This window comes from Lepisosteus oculatus, chromosome 3 (assembly GCF_040954835.1).
Source record: "Lepisosteus oculatus isolate fLepOcu1 chromosome 3, fLepOcu1.hap2, whole genome shotgun sequence".
In the NCBI taxonomy this organism is placed as follows: Eukaryota; Metazoa; Chordata; class Actinopteri; order Semionotiformes; family Lepisosteidae; genus Lepisosteus; species Lepisosteus oculatus.
Window position 1 is genome coordinate 23,917,891 of NC_090698.1, and position 15,273 is coordinate 23,933,163.

Genomic DNA, 15,273 nt, shown 5'->3' on the forward strand with positions numbered 1-15,273 from the left:
TGCTATTATGAAAAGAAGTCCTGGGGGATGTGAATGTGTGGTCCTCATCTCTTTCTGACAGACATAGCAACTAAAAACCAAAGCACATTATTTGATCCTATTTCGTTGGAGGTTGAAAATATGGATGAATGGATTTACATATCTAGGCAAGATGGAAATAAATTCCAGTGTTTGAAAAAATACAGTAAGTGGCTCCTACAGCTTCATAGTTTTATTTGTTTAGCGTATTTAAGTAAAAAAATCAGCACCACTTTATAGTATGGATGTGAGTTTTTTAGCTAACTCTGGTGCAGCTTAAGAGCTGTGCGCTGTCATTGTTCAGTATAGCTGTGTTTTCTGGAGGAATATGTTCAGAGTAGTAGTGCAGCAACAGAGTCTCTACCCCAGATATGAGCCCATAACCTCGCAGGCAGAAATCGAGGACTCTTACTGCTGCTCTACACTGGCGATGGAGTGGGCTGTGCATGAAATTTTAAAACTTTAGAAGTAAAGCTGTTCTTTTTTTCATTTTTCTCCTATAGGATATGCCATACACAAGGTCCCAGTTCAAGCGATGTGCAGTGATTGGTAATGGGGGAATCATAAAGAACAGCAAGTGTGGGAAAGAGATTGATTCAGCAGACTTTGTCTTTAGGTAATTTAAATTAATTTGAATTGCTGTTCTTAAGATCAAAGCCTTATCCGAGTAGAATATTATTTTGCTGTATTTAATGACACATGATATCCAAGAGGGAGAAACAGAATGAATTCAACAGAGATAAGAAATAGTAATATAATAATAATAAATAATGATAAAATAATAATAATAATAATACAAATAAAAATAATAATAGTAAGTGTAACATCTGTAATAAATGCATGTTTAACAGGAATGGGTTTCATGCGAATTGCATCTTATTCTTTTTTTATTTATTCTTACTCATGAAAGGAGAAATCATACAGGTATGTCTAATATAGGTTTCTTTGTAGTGAACTGCAGCCAGTTACAGTATTACCATTAAATCACAATCTGATTCAAATGGTTGTGATAGGGCAAGGAAGTCTTTTTCACAACAATATGTCAGGTTCACATTTTCTACATTTCCTTACCAGTACTGCATTCATGTGAAAGGTGTTCAGTTCAAATGAGAATGTTTTCTCTATCTTTTCTTTCAAAGGTGCAACATACCACCCATCTCAGAGAAATATGCAGTGGATGTTGGGTACAAGACAGGCATTGTGACAATAAACCCAAGCATAATCACTGAAAGGTAAATAATTAATAATAATTAATTAATAACACTTTTCTGGGCACTCCACTCAAAGCACAGGTAATGGGGACTCCCCTCCACCAACACCAATGTGCAGCATCCACCTGGATGATGCGAAGGCAGCCATAGTGCGCCAGAATGCTCACCACACATCAGCTATTAGTGGGGAGGAGAACAGATTGATGAAGGCAGTTCATAGATGGGGATTATTAGGAGGCCATGATTGGTAAGGGCCAATGGGAAATTTGGCCAGGACGCCAAGGTTACACCCCTACTCTTTTGGAGAAACTCCCTGGGATTTTTAATTACCACAGAGTGGACCTCGGTTTTACGTCTCATCCGAAGGACAGCGCCTGTTTACAGTATAGTGTCCCCATCACTATATTGGGGCATTAGGACCCACATGGACCACAGGGTGAGTACCCCCCGTTGGCCCCACTAACACCTCTTCCAGTTGTTCAATTCTTCTTTTGAAGGTATCCTTCTATGAAAAGTCTTGCATGTGTCAAAAGCACAGTAAAACGGTTCTAAACTTTTTATCTTGTGCAGGATGTATGTCTAGTTTGATAATTCTGCAAATGCTTATATCCATAAAGATTTTTACACCACTGGCTAAAAAATGTCAAACCTTTGGCCAGTTATGGACCATCAGCAAATGACAGCCCAGACTATAGAACTGAACTTGAATGCTGAACAAGTGCCCCTACTATCTCAGATTAATTTTTTTAATATATTTTCTCTCTAATGGGTAAAAACAGCAAGTGATGTTTAATACTTGATGGTGGTGTGAAAGGGGAATTTTTTTAATGCATGTGGATATATTTAATTTCTAGGATATGGAAAGGGTTGTACAATCACTAAGGTTCAGTTAAACTGCAGACTATGATTACTTGGCTTTGGAGTTGAGAGAGGTAACAAAATTCAGCAAAATGTGTGCTCCTTCACTAAAAGAGTGACTCTTTGGTGATTTCAGGTAAATAGTGTATGTGAAAGGCACAGTACACTGAGGGTCATTCAATTATCATGAACTATTTCAAGTATAAAATGTATGTAGATGTTTAAAAAAATAATATTTATAGCTCAGTAGAACACATGTGGTTCCATAAAAATATGATTCATCAATAGATCAATTCCAGATTAAAGCATAAAACTCTTTGGTTTAAAGTGTAGTACTTGCACCTGTTTTTTAATACGAAGTTAGCCATACAAGTAGGACAAAAAAATAATGTATCTTACATTCACTTTTGAATGATATGGAGGTGCATCACCTGGAAAACACTGTTAACTTCAGTACTGATTCTCTCTTCCCTCTTTTTTATTTGTCACTCAGCCTCAAGTCAAAAAAGGAAGATGAATATAAAATTTATATCTCTTTCCATCTCATATTTATTATTCAGACTGTATGATCTTGTAGGTTAGAGATTAACCTACAATGTTTCTATGGTAACTGAATTAGAACATTTCAAGGCAGGTTTGTATGGTGAATTTGAACATAAAATACATTTACAGTTTTTACAGTTTTGTATCAGTTCATTAGTTTTGAAGCGTCCATTTGATTCCAAGAATCATGTTTTGCACCAGCACTTGGAAGTGTGGGAACATTCTTTAAGTTCTTTATGACTGAGATGCCCGAATTATAGCTAAATTCTCATATTTGAGGACATTGTTAAATCGATAAATACTGACACTCAAAGTTGAAAAAAGCAGAAACTGTCACTAAAATGAAAGCCACCACATGTTCAGTTCAACTTATTGTCTGTGTTTTGCCGTGTTCATATTTTGCAATTTTTTGTTCCATTGACAGACATATTATCAAGGAATTTTTAACACTTGGGAATGTACCCCTCAGATCTTGCAATTATTATTCTTCTTTTAAAAAAGCGGAACTTCGGCATACTAAGCGGTTGAAGACCAATAGCTAACAATTTTTGGCAAAGTTTCTAAAAAGAGCTATTGTTGTTTAATTACAAGATCACTCATTTGCAAATTAGCTGTATGAGTCACTTCAGCTTACAGTTTACAGTTCAGATCGATGCACAGGACACTGTCAGCTCTTGTTGGGGATAATAATGATCTGTTGCTGACTCTGTTCTTACTCACATTCTTGCCCTACTGGACATCAGTGCTGCCTGTGAGACTGTTGATCATTCTTTCTTGCTGAATAGATTAGTGGTCATTGTTCCTCTGTAACAAATGTGATCATGTCAGGTGCCCCACAGGGCCAAGAAGGTCTCATTTTTCAGTATCTTCAGTTGGATTCTTGGAAGTATGGTATGAATTTTCATTTCCATGCTGATGATTGATGACGCCCAAATTTATTTTCAAGTTCTAATGTCAGGAGGCAGGAAGTTAAGAATGTTGTGAAGGTACTGTACTGTATACTTTTTGTAACAATGTACATATCTACATCTATCCCAATCTGAGGCAGAAAAGTTCAATATGTGCGGAGAATGTAGCTGCTCAGATATTACCTATATCTAAAATATACTGCATGAGCCATTGCAGCTTCCTTGCACTGGGTTGTTAATAAAATTCGAACTACTCCTTCTCAGCCTTTGCCACGTGGCTGGTTTAGCTCCGACTACATCAACTGTTAACTCCCTATAATTTTATTATTTTGCTCCAAAGCTGTGGAATAGTCTCCTAACCCTTATCAGAACCTGTACTCACTTTTCTAGCTATTAATTTTGTATTATATACTCTGTTAGTTGGTGTATATTTGCCTCCTTTGTTTCAACATGCCTTTATATAATGGATCATGAAAGGGTTTATGTAACAAATATTATTAGAATTTGCCATAACTTTGAAATGTGTCCGTTTCCTTAGCGTTCTAATGCCCCACTATACATTAATTAATATTGTGAGGCATATCTGCAGCCAAGACAGCAGTATGTGTATGTCCTACTCATGCTTGATTAAGCAGTTATCTATTTCTGTATCAAAGAAACAGGCTATGGGGTGTTCTCTCCCAGTGAAATGCCTGGCTATATCATTCAAGTTCTATATGATAATTCTATAATTCTATGGTAAAAACATATTGGATATTTTCTCAATCATATTCATTTTAATTTTCATACAAAGGGATTTACAATGTCTAAAATACCATAACAAATTAATAGTTGCAAAGAAGAGAGTGGAATTCTTGTCATCCAGCTCATTTGTGTGTTTTTTTCTGACGAAATGATTTCCTCCAGGGTGTCAGGTTCAACAACATGGCTGGGCAGCGTGATCCACATTCCCGCTGCCAATTCTGTAAAGAAAACTAGATAGATGAAGTAGATTGAGCAAGGGTATTTAAACTGTGTCATTTTTAATATTCCTTCAATTTTTCAATACCATAAATACCTCCCCCTACAATAGAAAATATAGTTGTCTGGAATGTGTGTAATGGTTATTTACTGCATATGGTGATTTACTTTGTAGTTATTTCCTGACTGCTGTCTAACACAAAATGATTCCTCAGACAAATTTGGGATATTTGGGGACATCTGTTCGTAGTCACAGTGCCTGTGCATTGGAGACACTCCATCTCTCTCATTCTGCACCCTGTTGAGCTCCTGCTGCCACATCTGTTAGCAAAATTACAATTCTGATCTTAAAACAACCCAACTGTGCTATATTGAGCTTTTACCATGCTTGAGTTCCCTATTTGTGATTATGATGCTATTCTGTAGAACGACCTTTTATAAAGTATATTAGAAAATATAATGGTAATGAAAGCAAAGAAAATGACGCATGTTAAGGCAATAGAAAAATGTATTTTTCTAAAAAAAAACAAGCATAACCAATGACGCACTATCCCAGGAGATAGTGAGTGAGTTAAGAAGAGGTGTTCTAATAAGAAGCAAAGGGTAGATCTCTTTATGATTATAGACCAGTATTTTCTTCAGGAATATGGAGATATTTTATGTAAAATATTAAAATATAATACAATGGAAATGATTATCTTACAGTATACTGATAAAGTTAATTGGATTTTAGTTTCTGTACTTGTTATTTAACATGGAAATATGCCCAGGGGGCCCGTCTTAAGGGTTTAGAAAGTCCCAGTGGATGTTTTCTTTGTATTTGGAGATGCAGAATAAAGCTTCTACTGTAACACGCAGGTCAGTCTATCCTTGAAATTACTTTTAGCCCAAATAATGACCTAATAATTTTCCTTACAAGCAAGGCAGTGTATCTATTTTAATTCCCATTATCATAATTGTAATTAGAAACTACTATCCCAACACTTCACAGCTTGAAAAGGACAAATTAGAGAAGAAACATTTCTCAATCTAATTGTTGCTGATTGGGGAAACTCAGAGTCTCAGAACACTGGACATTACAGTTTCATGCTTGTGTGTACTCTGTTTTACCATTCTATTCTTTTACAAGTGAAAATGTTCAATCTGCAGAATTAGAGTACTGCTATCTCCTAAGTAATACTGTATACCGTCAAAGTCTGCTTTAACTTTTTCAAGAATAGTTAGCTACCCATACAAAAACCTATATTTTGAAGCACTATTCTTCTTTAGTTCCAGTACTAAATATACTGTAGATTATTTTTATTTATAGTAGTTATTAATTTGTGTTTCCTCATAAATCGAGGTACCAAAACTGATATTGTATATGGCTGGTTGTGGCATATCATCAAATAAATACAATTCTGCAAATATACTGTTATGGCCACCATCATACACATAATGCTGGCACTCATTAGTGCCTAGTGTTGATGGTCTGGCTGTTATTCAGTTTGTTTCTCATCTATTGGCTCAACTGTTATGTAACAGTACTAAAGCATCTGATGTTATCACATAACGTATGCTATAAAACTGTACAAAATGCTGAAGGATCTATAAGGAAAGTTTATGCCCTTTATTAAAGTTTCTCAGGACAATAAAGATCTGCTTTGACACAGTGACAAGATGGTATATGCCAAGCAACATATTTCAGATTGACAAAAACTTTTTAATCCTACCTTTTTAGTGTTCCTGTTTATAACTTTTATAACTCCAGTTTTCTTTAAAATCTTGGACTGACTAAGCCATACATCTGACTACCTTCTCTCCCAATTCATCAGTAAAATTTTACATTGCCAGAAAAAATCAGTTTTTACATAATGGACTACAAATGTGGACCTTAGAGTAAAGAATATTACCTGGAAAAATCATATTGTGAAGTTAAAAAGTAGTGATATGAGAATAAATTTGTGTATTGTGATACATTTATGTCTGGGACATAAAAATCAAATCCAGCTAATTTCCATACATGTAATGTGGAATCTAAATTTCTAAGCATACTGTAAGAACATTGTGTAGCTGAAATTTGTGTTCAATTATTTAATAAGAGTACTGAATTTGAAATAGCAAAAAAAAAATTTTGAACAAACATATACATGGCATTTTGAGCTTATTCCTACTTTGATCCCATGGTGTACTTCAGTGGTTTTACCTTGGGGTAATTGTCAAGCTCACACAAAAAGCCTGTCTTGAGAAAAAAGAAACACAATCTAGTACTGAGGACTGACAACATAGCAGAAACCAGTTAAGTGTAGGGATAGACTACAATTAAACAGTAACAGACACTGTGAATGAAATCCCAATCAATGTCAGTAACATACTGTATTGATCACACCCTTTCAACCCTTTTAGTGGCTCTCACAGTAAATAAGTTATACATACTATCATGTCTTAGAGGCTATCTCATCACTATCCTTGCCAGATATAAATACCTTTTGTTTTCGACAGAGATAACTCTGTTGTAAATCAGCATTATTATTAAAGTATTGTATCTGTGGGAGTAATTTAATCAAGACATAGTAGAGGAAGAATTTCTGAGATGTATCTGTTTGATGTCTTTCTGTTGGTGTAGTCTCATACAGTATATTGTTTTAAGGTTTTCTGTATATTTTCAGATACATTGAGTTCATATTTAGCTAGCACTCGCACTACTAGTGGCATCAAAAAGTCTGCTTTTACAGTGTTGTACCACATAAGACCTCATGGTTTATCATTTCAGACAGAATGCTTCAGACAGAAATGTTCAAATTGAAGATTTGACTCACAGATGGCTCTGGTGGATTATTTTCAAGGCTTCTTCTGGAAAAAAGGAAAAAACACAACTAAAGATAGTTTGTTTTTGAATATAAAATTGTTTCATGCATTAATAGTACATATGTTTATATAAACATCTGAATTGTCTATTATGATTTTAAAGCCTTATCTTCAAGTAGGTATTTTTAAGCATGCCTCCAAACACCTTGGAGTTCAACTCCTGCTCGTCACATTTGCTGTTCTTGTCTGATTGATTTGATTGAAACTGACTTAAAATCAAAGTGATGGACTTGGTCTATAATTGGAAAAACATAACTTCCCTTTACATGAGCTATGTTTGATGCTCAGTGTTTTCAGTTTGACCTATTCTGAAAGCAAAAACCTTTTTACAATGAAAGGGCATTTGGTGGATTGTAGAACATTATTGCATTATACAGAAATCATGTTCAGGTCAATCATGTTTATCCTCGTGGAAGTTAAACTAATTGTTGATTGAAATGTGTAATTTACACGCATAAAAACTGGATTACAGCTAAAATACAGACAGATCGTGTTGGCTTTTGGCTAGGACCAAAGCTACAGTACGTGTTCTACAGTTTACCAAAATGTAGGCTTCTTGTTTCTTCTCACATTAGGAATTGACAAAATGTGAAGAGCTTGTTAAAAAGCTCTCATTATTAATCTCTTGTTATTTACTTAGAAATATGGTTTGATGAATGATGATTCAGGAAAAATAAAACAGATTGGAGACTGTCACAAAACAACCCCCTAACCCCCAAAACTGTTTTAAATGCATGTTGTGAAACACAGGTTGAAATAAATAATCTGTCAGTACTTAGCTGCGTATTGTATTTACAACAATATATGATTAATTATACAAATATTTTACAATATTTTAAATATCAATTACTAAAACTTAACCTACCAAGAGTTTTGTAATAGTTTTGTCAATGAAAGTGTTGGCTTAAACTTTTTTGTATGTATGGGAATGGATCTTCTTTATAATTAAAATTAAAAACTATGGGTATACAGTATATAAAAAAATATCCCAGTCATGCATTTCTATAAATATTCTATCAATATTACCACAGTATTTTTCCACAAGGCCATATAAGTGGACCATTCTTTAAATTATAGTCTTTTTTTTTCCTAAAATTACCTAAACTAGTAAAATTAGCAAACCAAATAAACTGAATAACAATGATTTCCATGACAGCTTGATTAAAAGAAAAGCCTCTTCTCTGCCTATCTTTAAAAACGGTACACTGGTTTGCTATTAACAAAGTAACAGTTATAAAAATGCAGATTTATAAAATCTAGCAAATTTTAATCTGATGGAAGCATAAAAGCTATAGTCTGGGCCTGTGCATGCATTCACTGAAGAGATTCTTTTCAGCATGATTATGTGGAGCCCAGACATCTGTGTAATTAAAACTTCAAATGCAGCTACAGTATAGTTTATAATACAAAGTGTTTTGCTATTCATGTATTCAAATTCTGCTCAATTTTCATGGATGTATGCAATTTATAGACTTACTGAAGGGGCAAATCTAATGAAAATGGCTTATTAAAAACCGTTGGCTGTTTTACACACTAAATAGGAAATCATATGCAATAAACAGATGTATAAAAACTGATTTATTGGTGTGCTGCATGTTATGTACATAAATCCGGAAAATAAAAAACAGTCATGGTTATTCTGCATCACATTTTATAGCATGTAAAATGTTGAAAAGTCCAAAGTTGCCATATTAAACTTTGTCTTCCACTCTTTGTCAGGTTTCAGAAGCTGGAGAAATGGAGGAGACCCTTCTACGAAGTGCTGCAAGCTTATGAGAATGCATCTATAGTGCTGCCAGCCTTTTATAATACTCGCAATACAGACGTCTCCTTCCGGGTCAAGTACGTCCTAGACGATTTCGACTCCCAGAAGTCCGTGTTCTACTTTCACCCCCAGTACCTCATCAATGTGCAGCGTTTCTGGATGATGCAGGGGGTGCGTGCAAAGCGGCTAAGCAGCGGACTGATGCTGGTCACAGCAGCCTTGGAGCTCTGCGAGGAGGTGCACCTCTACGGCTTCTGGGCCTTCCCCATGAACCCTTCCGGAATCTTCATCACTCACCATTACTATGACAACGTCAAGCCTCGGCCTGGGTTCCATTCCATGCCCAATGAGATCTTTAGCTTCCTGCATCTGCACAGCAGGGGCATCCTGCAGGTACACACCAGCCCCTGCAGGTGATGTCATGTTGCTCGCCTTTGTTGATGTTTCCTTTCTGTATTTTAGGTAAAATATCAAGACTTTATTTAATCAGTGTTCAAGGAAGATAATTTTTTCGACAGCAGCGTGAGGCTGTATTCCTCAAAACGTGACTCTGCAGATATCTGCTATTTTTAAAAATAGAGCACAATAATTGTGTTTGCGTGCCTATAATTGGATATTTTGAGTGAAATGTCAAATGTCTTAAATATATGACCGATTTATCTATGTATGCACGCACACTTTTCTGTGCAGACAAACATTTGTAAGAATTACTGTGCACATTTTAGAATATTGCAAGAGTTGTCATTTATCAAACCCTACACACAAGAAAGCACTGACTTTACTGTAAACTCACCTTACATGACACTCAAATCAAATCTCAGATCATAGACTTTTGAGGCTGATTATCTTCTTAGAAAATGATTTTCTCAAACAGCCATTACCTGCAACAAAATAACAGAATAAAATGCAAAATAACAGAATAAAATGCTACTTGCTACATTGATGACTTCCATCACAGTTCTGAGACCCATTTTCTCAATATTCATCTTTACATGAATAATCACAAATTAATAACAATTAAGACCGTCCAAAAATTAAGTTAATCAGCACTTTTTCACGCACAGAATTTTAAAATGTTCAATTAAAAAATTTGATTTCATACAGTGTGTGCAGCAAGTCAGAAACACTTAAGTAATGAAGTTCATTATGTGTGTGTAAACATAGATATTTTTAAGAAGTACATTGGCAGACATTCATGAAAACCTAATCCAAAATAATCGTTTGGTGTTCTAAGAAGAAACAATAACATTATATCCATTCTACTTGCTCTGTGAAACAACAAAACTGTTACTGTACTGTTATTGGTAAGTGCTAAATATTACACAAATGATTACACAGAAATAAAATAATAACATTGGATTTTCTATAAATATTTCTACTGCATGTTATTTTATTTAAGAAGTCACAGATGGAAAAATAGCACAAAATACTTGCCCAACTAAAACAGACTTTCATTGTTAGCAAAAGGATTACTACTGCTTCACCAAGGGCTTTTTAGTAATCTGAGAGGCTGAGTAATGTTTATAATCAGCCAGAGAATAAGGATTTAAAACTACACACAAATTGATTTCAATTACTATTTTTATTGCTGGAAATTGAATTGAATCATTGAATATATACACCTGTGATGCTTTAATTGCATAGATATGAAATATTAAATCAATGCAATTGTTACAGAAATACGAATGGGCATTTTAATTAAATATACTGTGATATGACTACATACAGGAAACATGAATAATAAGCATTTCTTTAAAAACTGGAAAAGGAAATTATACATATGTGGTTTGATCAGCAGTCTCTCTGTCAACTTCTCTGTACTTTTCCAAAACAAGGGACTAAAGTCAAACTACCAGCACACTTCTGCAACTGATATTATTTAATGCATGTAAAAGCAAGCTTTTATTTTGAAACACATGTTCTTTAATAATCTAAGACACTTGTTCTGTCCATAAATAGTTTTAGGGTATTGATTTATTGTGTTATTGTACTTATACTTTTATGTACTCATTGTAAATGAACTAATGTCTAAGCAAACTATAATAAACTGATAACTGAACCTGAAACTCAGGTTATAAACTAACATGTATAAAATTGAATATGATTCAAAATAAAAAGAAAGGTGGTCATGTCTTAGAAAGGGCTACTCTCTGAATTACATACAGTATATATTTCAATACATTTGTGAAAAATCATACTTTTGTATATACTTTGAAAATATTACATTTCAGTATAATGTTTTAATATCTATTTATATATAAATAAATGATCACTTTAACTTATTTACTTTAAGAGTAAATTGCTTGCACAACAAAGTAAAAATATTAATATTCAAATAATAATTGAATTATCTTTTGATTTTTAAAGTATTGGGCACATTTTCAGTGCACTAAGTATTCAAAAATGCTTAAATCTTTTTTTCTAAAGCTATGCTAAAATTTATCCTTGTTAGATTTGATCAGCTTTGAAATGTTTTTGTTCTTCAACAGATATTGCCTGTACAATTAAATCTCTGTATGTGTCAATTCTGAGTATTCTATCAGTTTTGTTAATTTTTTTTTAACAACAGAGTGGAGACAGGAACTGGCAATATCAATTTACTTAAGAGTAAGACACTCATCAAATTTAGAAAATGTATGATTGAAGTTTTTTTGTGGGGCAGCATCTCATGAAGGCCATTATCCACATTTGTTCCTTGGAGGCTACCCCTCCAGGTCTATAGTATCAAATACCAGTGCTTAAAGCTTTAAACTAGGACTGCAAAATAGATCTATCTACACAAGCTTAATGGAAAAACTGTGCATAATGCTGGAAGTCCCAACTTTGCATCTTGAAATGAAAGGTCAATAATAAATATTATGGACACAGCAATGACAGTAATGAAAATGATATAGTTTTCCCAGCCTGCATATATAAATTATAAAGTTTAGGTCACTTAATTGATTTATTATTCAGTGTAAATTACTATCATATTATGTTAAAGAAGAGAAAGGGTTGTGGGTTTTTTTTGCTTTCAATGAAGTTGCGCATCAGTTGTGCTTTACAAATGTACTTAAATCATTAAACAGTTACCCACATTTTTGTATATTTTTATTTATTTTTGTATTAATTTTATTAATTGATCCTTTGCTGCCTCTCCCAGTGGAAGTATTTTTATTTTTAATGATATTATTTTACCTTATAATGTCCACTGCTGATCATGCACTGACCTCTGAAACAAATACTGCTGTAAGCCATTTTGGAGAATATTCTTTTTTAATTCTGCCCTTGCCAAGCTTAATTCTGAGTCATTATGAATGCACACAAAAATATACTGTATGGTAAAAAGTTACCATCTTAAGGAAAAATATCTAGCAACATCTGTTCAATAATTGTTTATTAATTCATATTCTATAAGATCTTTATTTTGTATTTTTGAATTGACTTAAAAAATGTCCTTTCCTCAGCTTTCTATATATTGTAGTAGTATGGATCAGACACTTTACTAACAAGTGTTTCTAAATATTTGAAAAGCACAGGCACATGACCAGTTTGAAGAAATGTTCACTTCCTTCTTGCTTAAGATTGTCAGATAGAAGCAACTGACAAGTCTGGACTACAATAAGAAGCATTTCTGACCTTCTCACTGTAAAGTGGGGTTCAATATTCTTCTATTTTCATATAAAGCACCAAAATGTTGGGTGTCTAATATTCAGCCTAAACTCCATAGAAAAATACACAAAAAAGGAAGAAATATTATTATTATTCTACATGTGTAGACAATTTGCTACACTGACATGCTACAGTATGTACAGTATAATATATTACAGCAAATTATGTTTCATTCATATGGTAATTAAATTACATATATAAGAAATTGGTTAAAATATTTGAACACAGTATATCCACAGCAGCATTATTTGGACTCAGGGATTGAATTTTAATGTTATTTCAAGTATATAATGACTAACAAGTGGATGTAGCAGTGGAATTGTACACTGGATAAAGGCTCTCTGTTGCAGTCAGTTAATATAATCATCTGTGATTATGCTCAAAACCACTACTGAGTTGTAAAAAGTTGAGTTCATTTTTGTAAATTAGGGGGAATGCCCTAAGAATTGACATGCATTAAGGAAAGATGTGACTTTTAAGTGTATATTGACATGTTTGTATAATGATGAGCATATCATATGGTGAGCTCTAGAGGAAACACTTAAAGACACTTAAAAATTACCACAAATGTTTTCTCCAGAAACAGCTTAAATGATTCCATACTCACAAATCCTTTTCTCATGGTTAGATTTTAACACTGTCTAGAAAATGGCCTGATATCTATTCAAATAGTCTGTTACATAAACATGCAGGATTTTTAGCAGGGCAGATTACTCACTGTCATTTTTTTTAACACTTCTATGTGTTTTTAGATAATGTAGCAACATTTTAAATATACGAAATGTGTGTATACTTGCATCTTTTATTTTACAAAGATACCTATACACTCCAGTGATTCCCATATATAGTATATAATATGCCCTAGGTTTCCTTGTAGAAAGGTTTAATACTTATAATGTAATTCTGTTTGTAGTTGTTCTCACTCAATTTATGCAGAGTGCTGTCTGAATCTGTGAAGTCTGTGTTTGTGTAGTTCTGCTGTGCTGAATGTATAGGAAAGTGCCACAGTACAGTGTGGTCAGTAAAGTACAAGATCTGGTTGTATAATATAAATCCAAATTAAATCTTGATGACATATATGTAAATAAACTTTTAAATTTTGGGACCTCTTTTCTCCTTTTTTTTTGGATTAGTACAGCGATTCTCTTATTTTTATAGAGACGTATCACGAAAGTTTTTCAACAGCATGTATACCCTGTCCATATACAGTAATAACTCAATTATAATAATGGTTTTACTATTCAGTTTCTCTAGTAAAAAGAGTCATATTATTATAACAGACCTTTATGTATCATACTCAAGGATATATGTAGTCCTGACGTTTCTGATACACATGCATTCACAAATACACAACTGTAAACAAACATTGCAATTATGTAAGGATGTTCTTTTATCTTTTTTGGAAGCTTAATAAGTCAAAACTTTTGGTGACTATATACCAGTTTTGGATTCACTGGTACTCAGTTGTCCATTGTCTCCTGATTCATATTTTTCCTTCATTCCTTTACAGGTGCTTGCTGCCAATGTTAGAAATTATCAATGTGTGAACAAGGATAATTACAATTATGCTTGCCATTAATTTGTTTCCATAATCATTATTAAACTCCAAATAACTTTCATTTTTATGCAACCTGATTTTCTTTGCTTCTTTTATTTGAAAATATATTAAGCAATTACATACTCTGTATGCAAAACACCAGCAACTTGCCTCACAGTCTTCTGGCTGAATAAATAAGGGTTATTTAAGATATTCTGCCCATAGAGTGGTTTTTTGAGTATCATCAATGCATGAAAATAAAAGAAAATTAAGGCTGGCAGCTTGGTGTTGTGACAGGTGATGTTGCTCTGGGGGTTTGATTCTGGACTGGAGCTCTGTTTGTGTGGAGTTTGCATGTCCTAGCCATTTTGACAAATGAACAGTTAGCCCATTTTTCTGGGTGCTTCAGTTACTCCCACTTTCCAAACATATGCTGATTAGTCAAACTGGGGTTTCTAAAATGTCTCTGGGTGCATGGATGTGCATTTGGATGCCAGATGTCTGTCCTCAGTATCTGGAATCTTTATTTGTTGTCTCTTATACTCCATTTCAATGGTAACAATAAAATGATTAACTCTGGTGAGATTATAAACAGACAATTTTCATAAAAAAAGGTCATCTTCTGCTACACAGTGGTGTGCTTGTTTGATATTTTTAATATAGACATGCATATAGATTCATGAATCAAGGCAGGTTATTTATAAGTTTATTTTCTTGGCATGCAATTCTACATACACATTTTACATAACATCACCAAGTGGTTGAAGAAACATGCATTGTTTAAAATGAGACATTTTGATCCTTATTTAGGACAACTGAAAGACATGTCAGCTAGGTTAATGGGTCTCTGGTATCTAAGTGCATGTGTGTGTACTCAGCTATGGACTAGCTTGCAACTAAGGGGTGCTGTCCCTACTAGCATTCTATGTTGAACTTGAACTTTATTGCCATATGTAACCGGTACTGGTACAATGG

At 33.8% G+C, this 15,273-nt stretch overlaps 1 protein-coding gene and 1 long non-coding RNA gene across 4 annotated transcripts in view; one reads left to right on the forward strand and one right to left on the reverse strand.

The window, feature by feature from the left end:
* Nucleotides 1-13,866, forward strand: part of st8sia5 (ST8 alpha-N-acetyl-neuraminide alpha-2,8-sialyltransferase 5) — a 39,021-nt gene extending 25,155 nt beyond the window's left edge. For both annotated transcript variants that reach the window (XM_069187052.1, XM_006627110.3), the window contains 3 exons: nucleotides 522-634; nucleotides 1,158-1,250; nucleotides 9,065-13,866. In XM_069187052.1, the coding sequence (XP_069043153.1) occupies nucleotides 522-634; nucleotides 1,158-1,250; nucleotides 9,065-9,527 (669 nt within the window). In that variant the 3' untranslated portion in view covers nucleotides 9,528-13,866. The remainder of the gene's footprint in view (nucleotides 1-521; nucleotides 635-1,157; nucleotides 1,251-9,064) is intronic.
* On the reverse strand, nucleotides 4,349-9,332 carry LOC107076506 (uncharacterized). 2 transcript variants are annotated; one of them, XR_001477728.1, is made up of 3 exons: nucleotides 9,246-9,332; nucleotides 7,297-7,330; nucleotides 4,349-4,512 (listed from the first exon to the last, which is right to left on the reverse strand). It is a non-coding gene; the product is annotated as an uncharacterized lncRNA (long non-coding RNA). The 2 variants fall into 2 exon arrangements; XR_001477729.2 differs by lacking the exon at nucleotides 4,349-4,512 and adding an exon at nucleotides 6,648-6,715.
* Nucleotides 13,867-15,273: the final 1,407 nt, after the last annotated feature.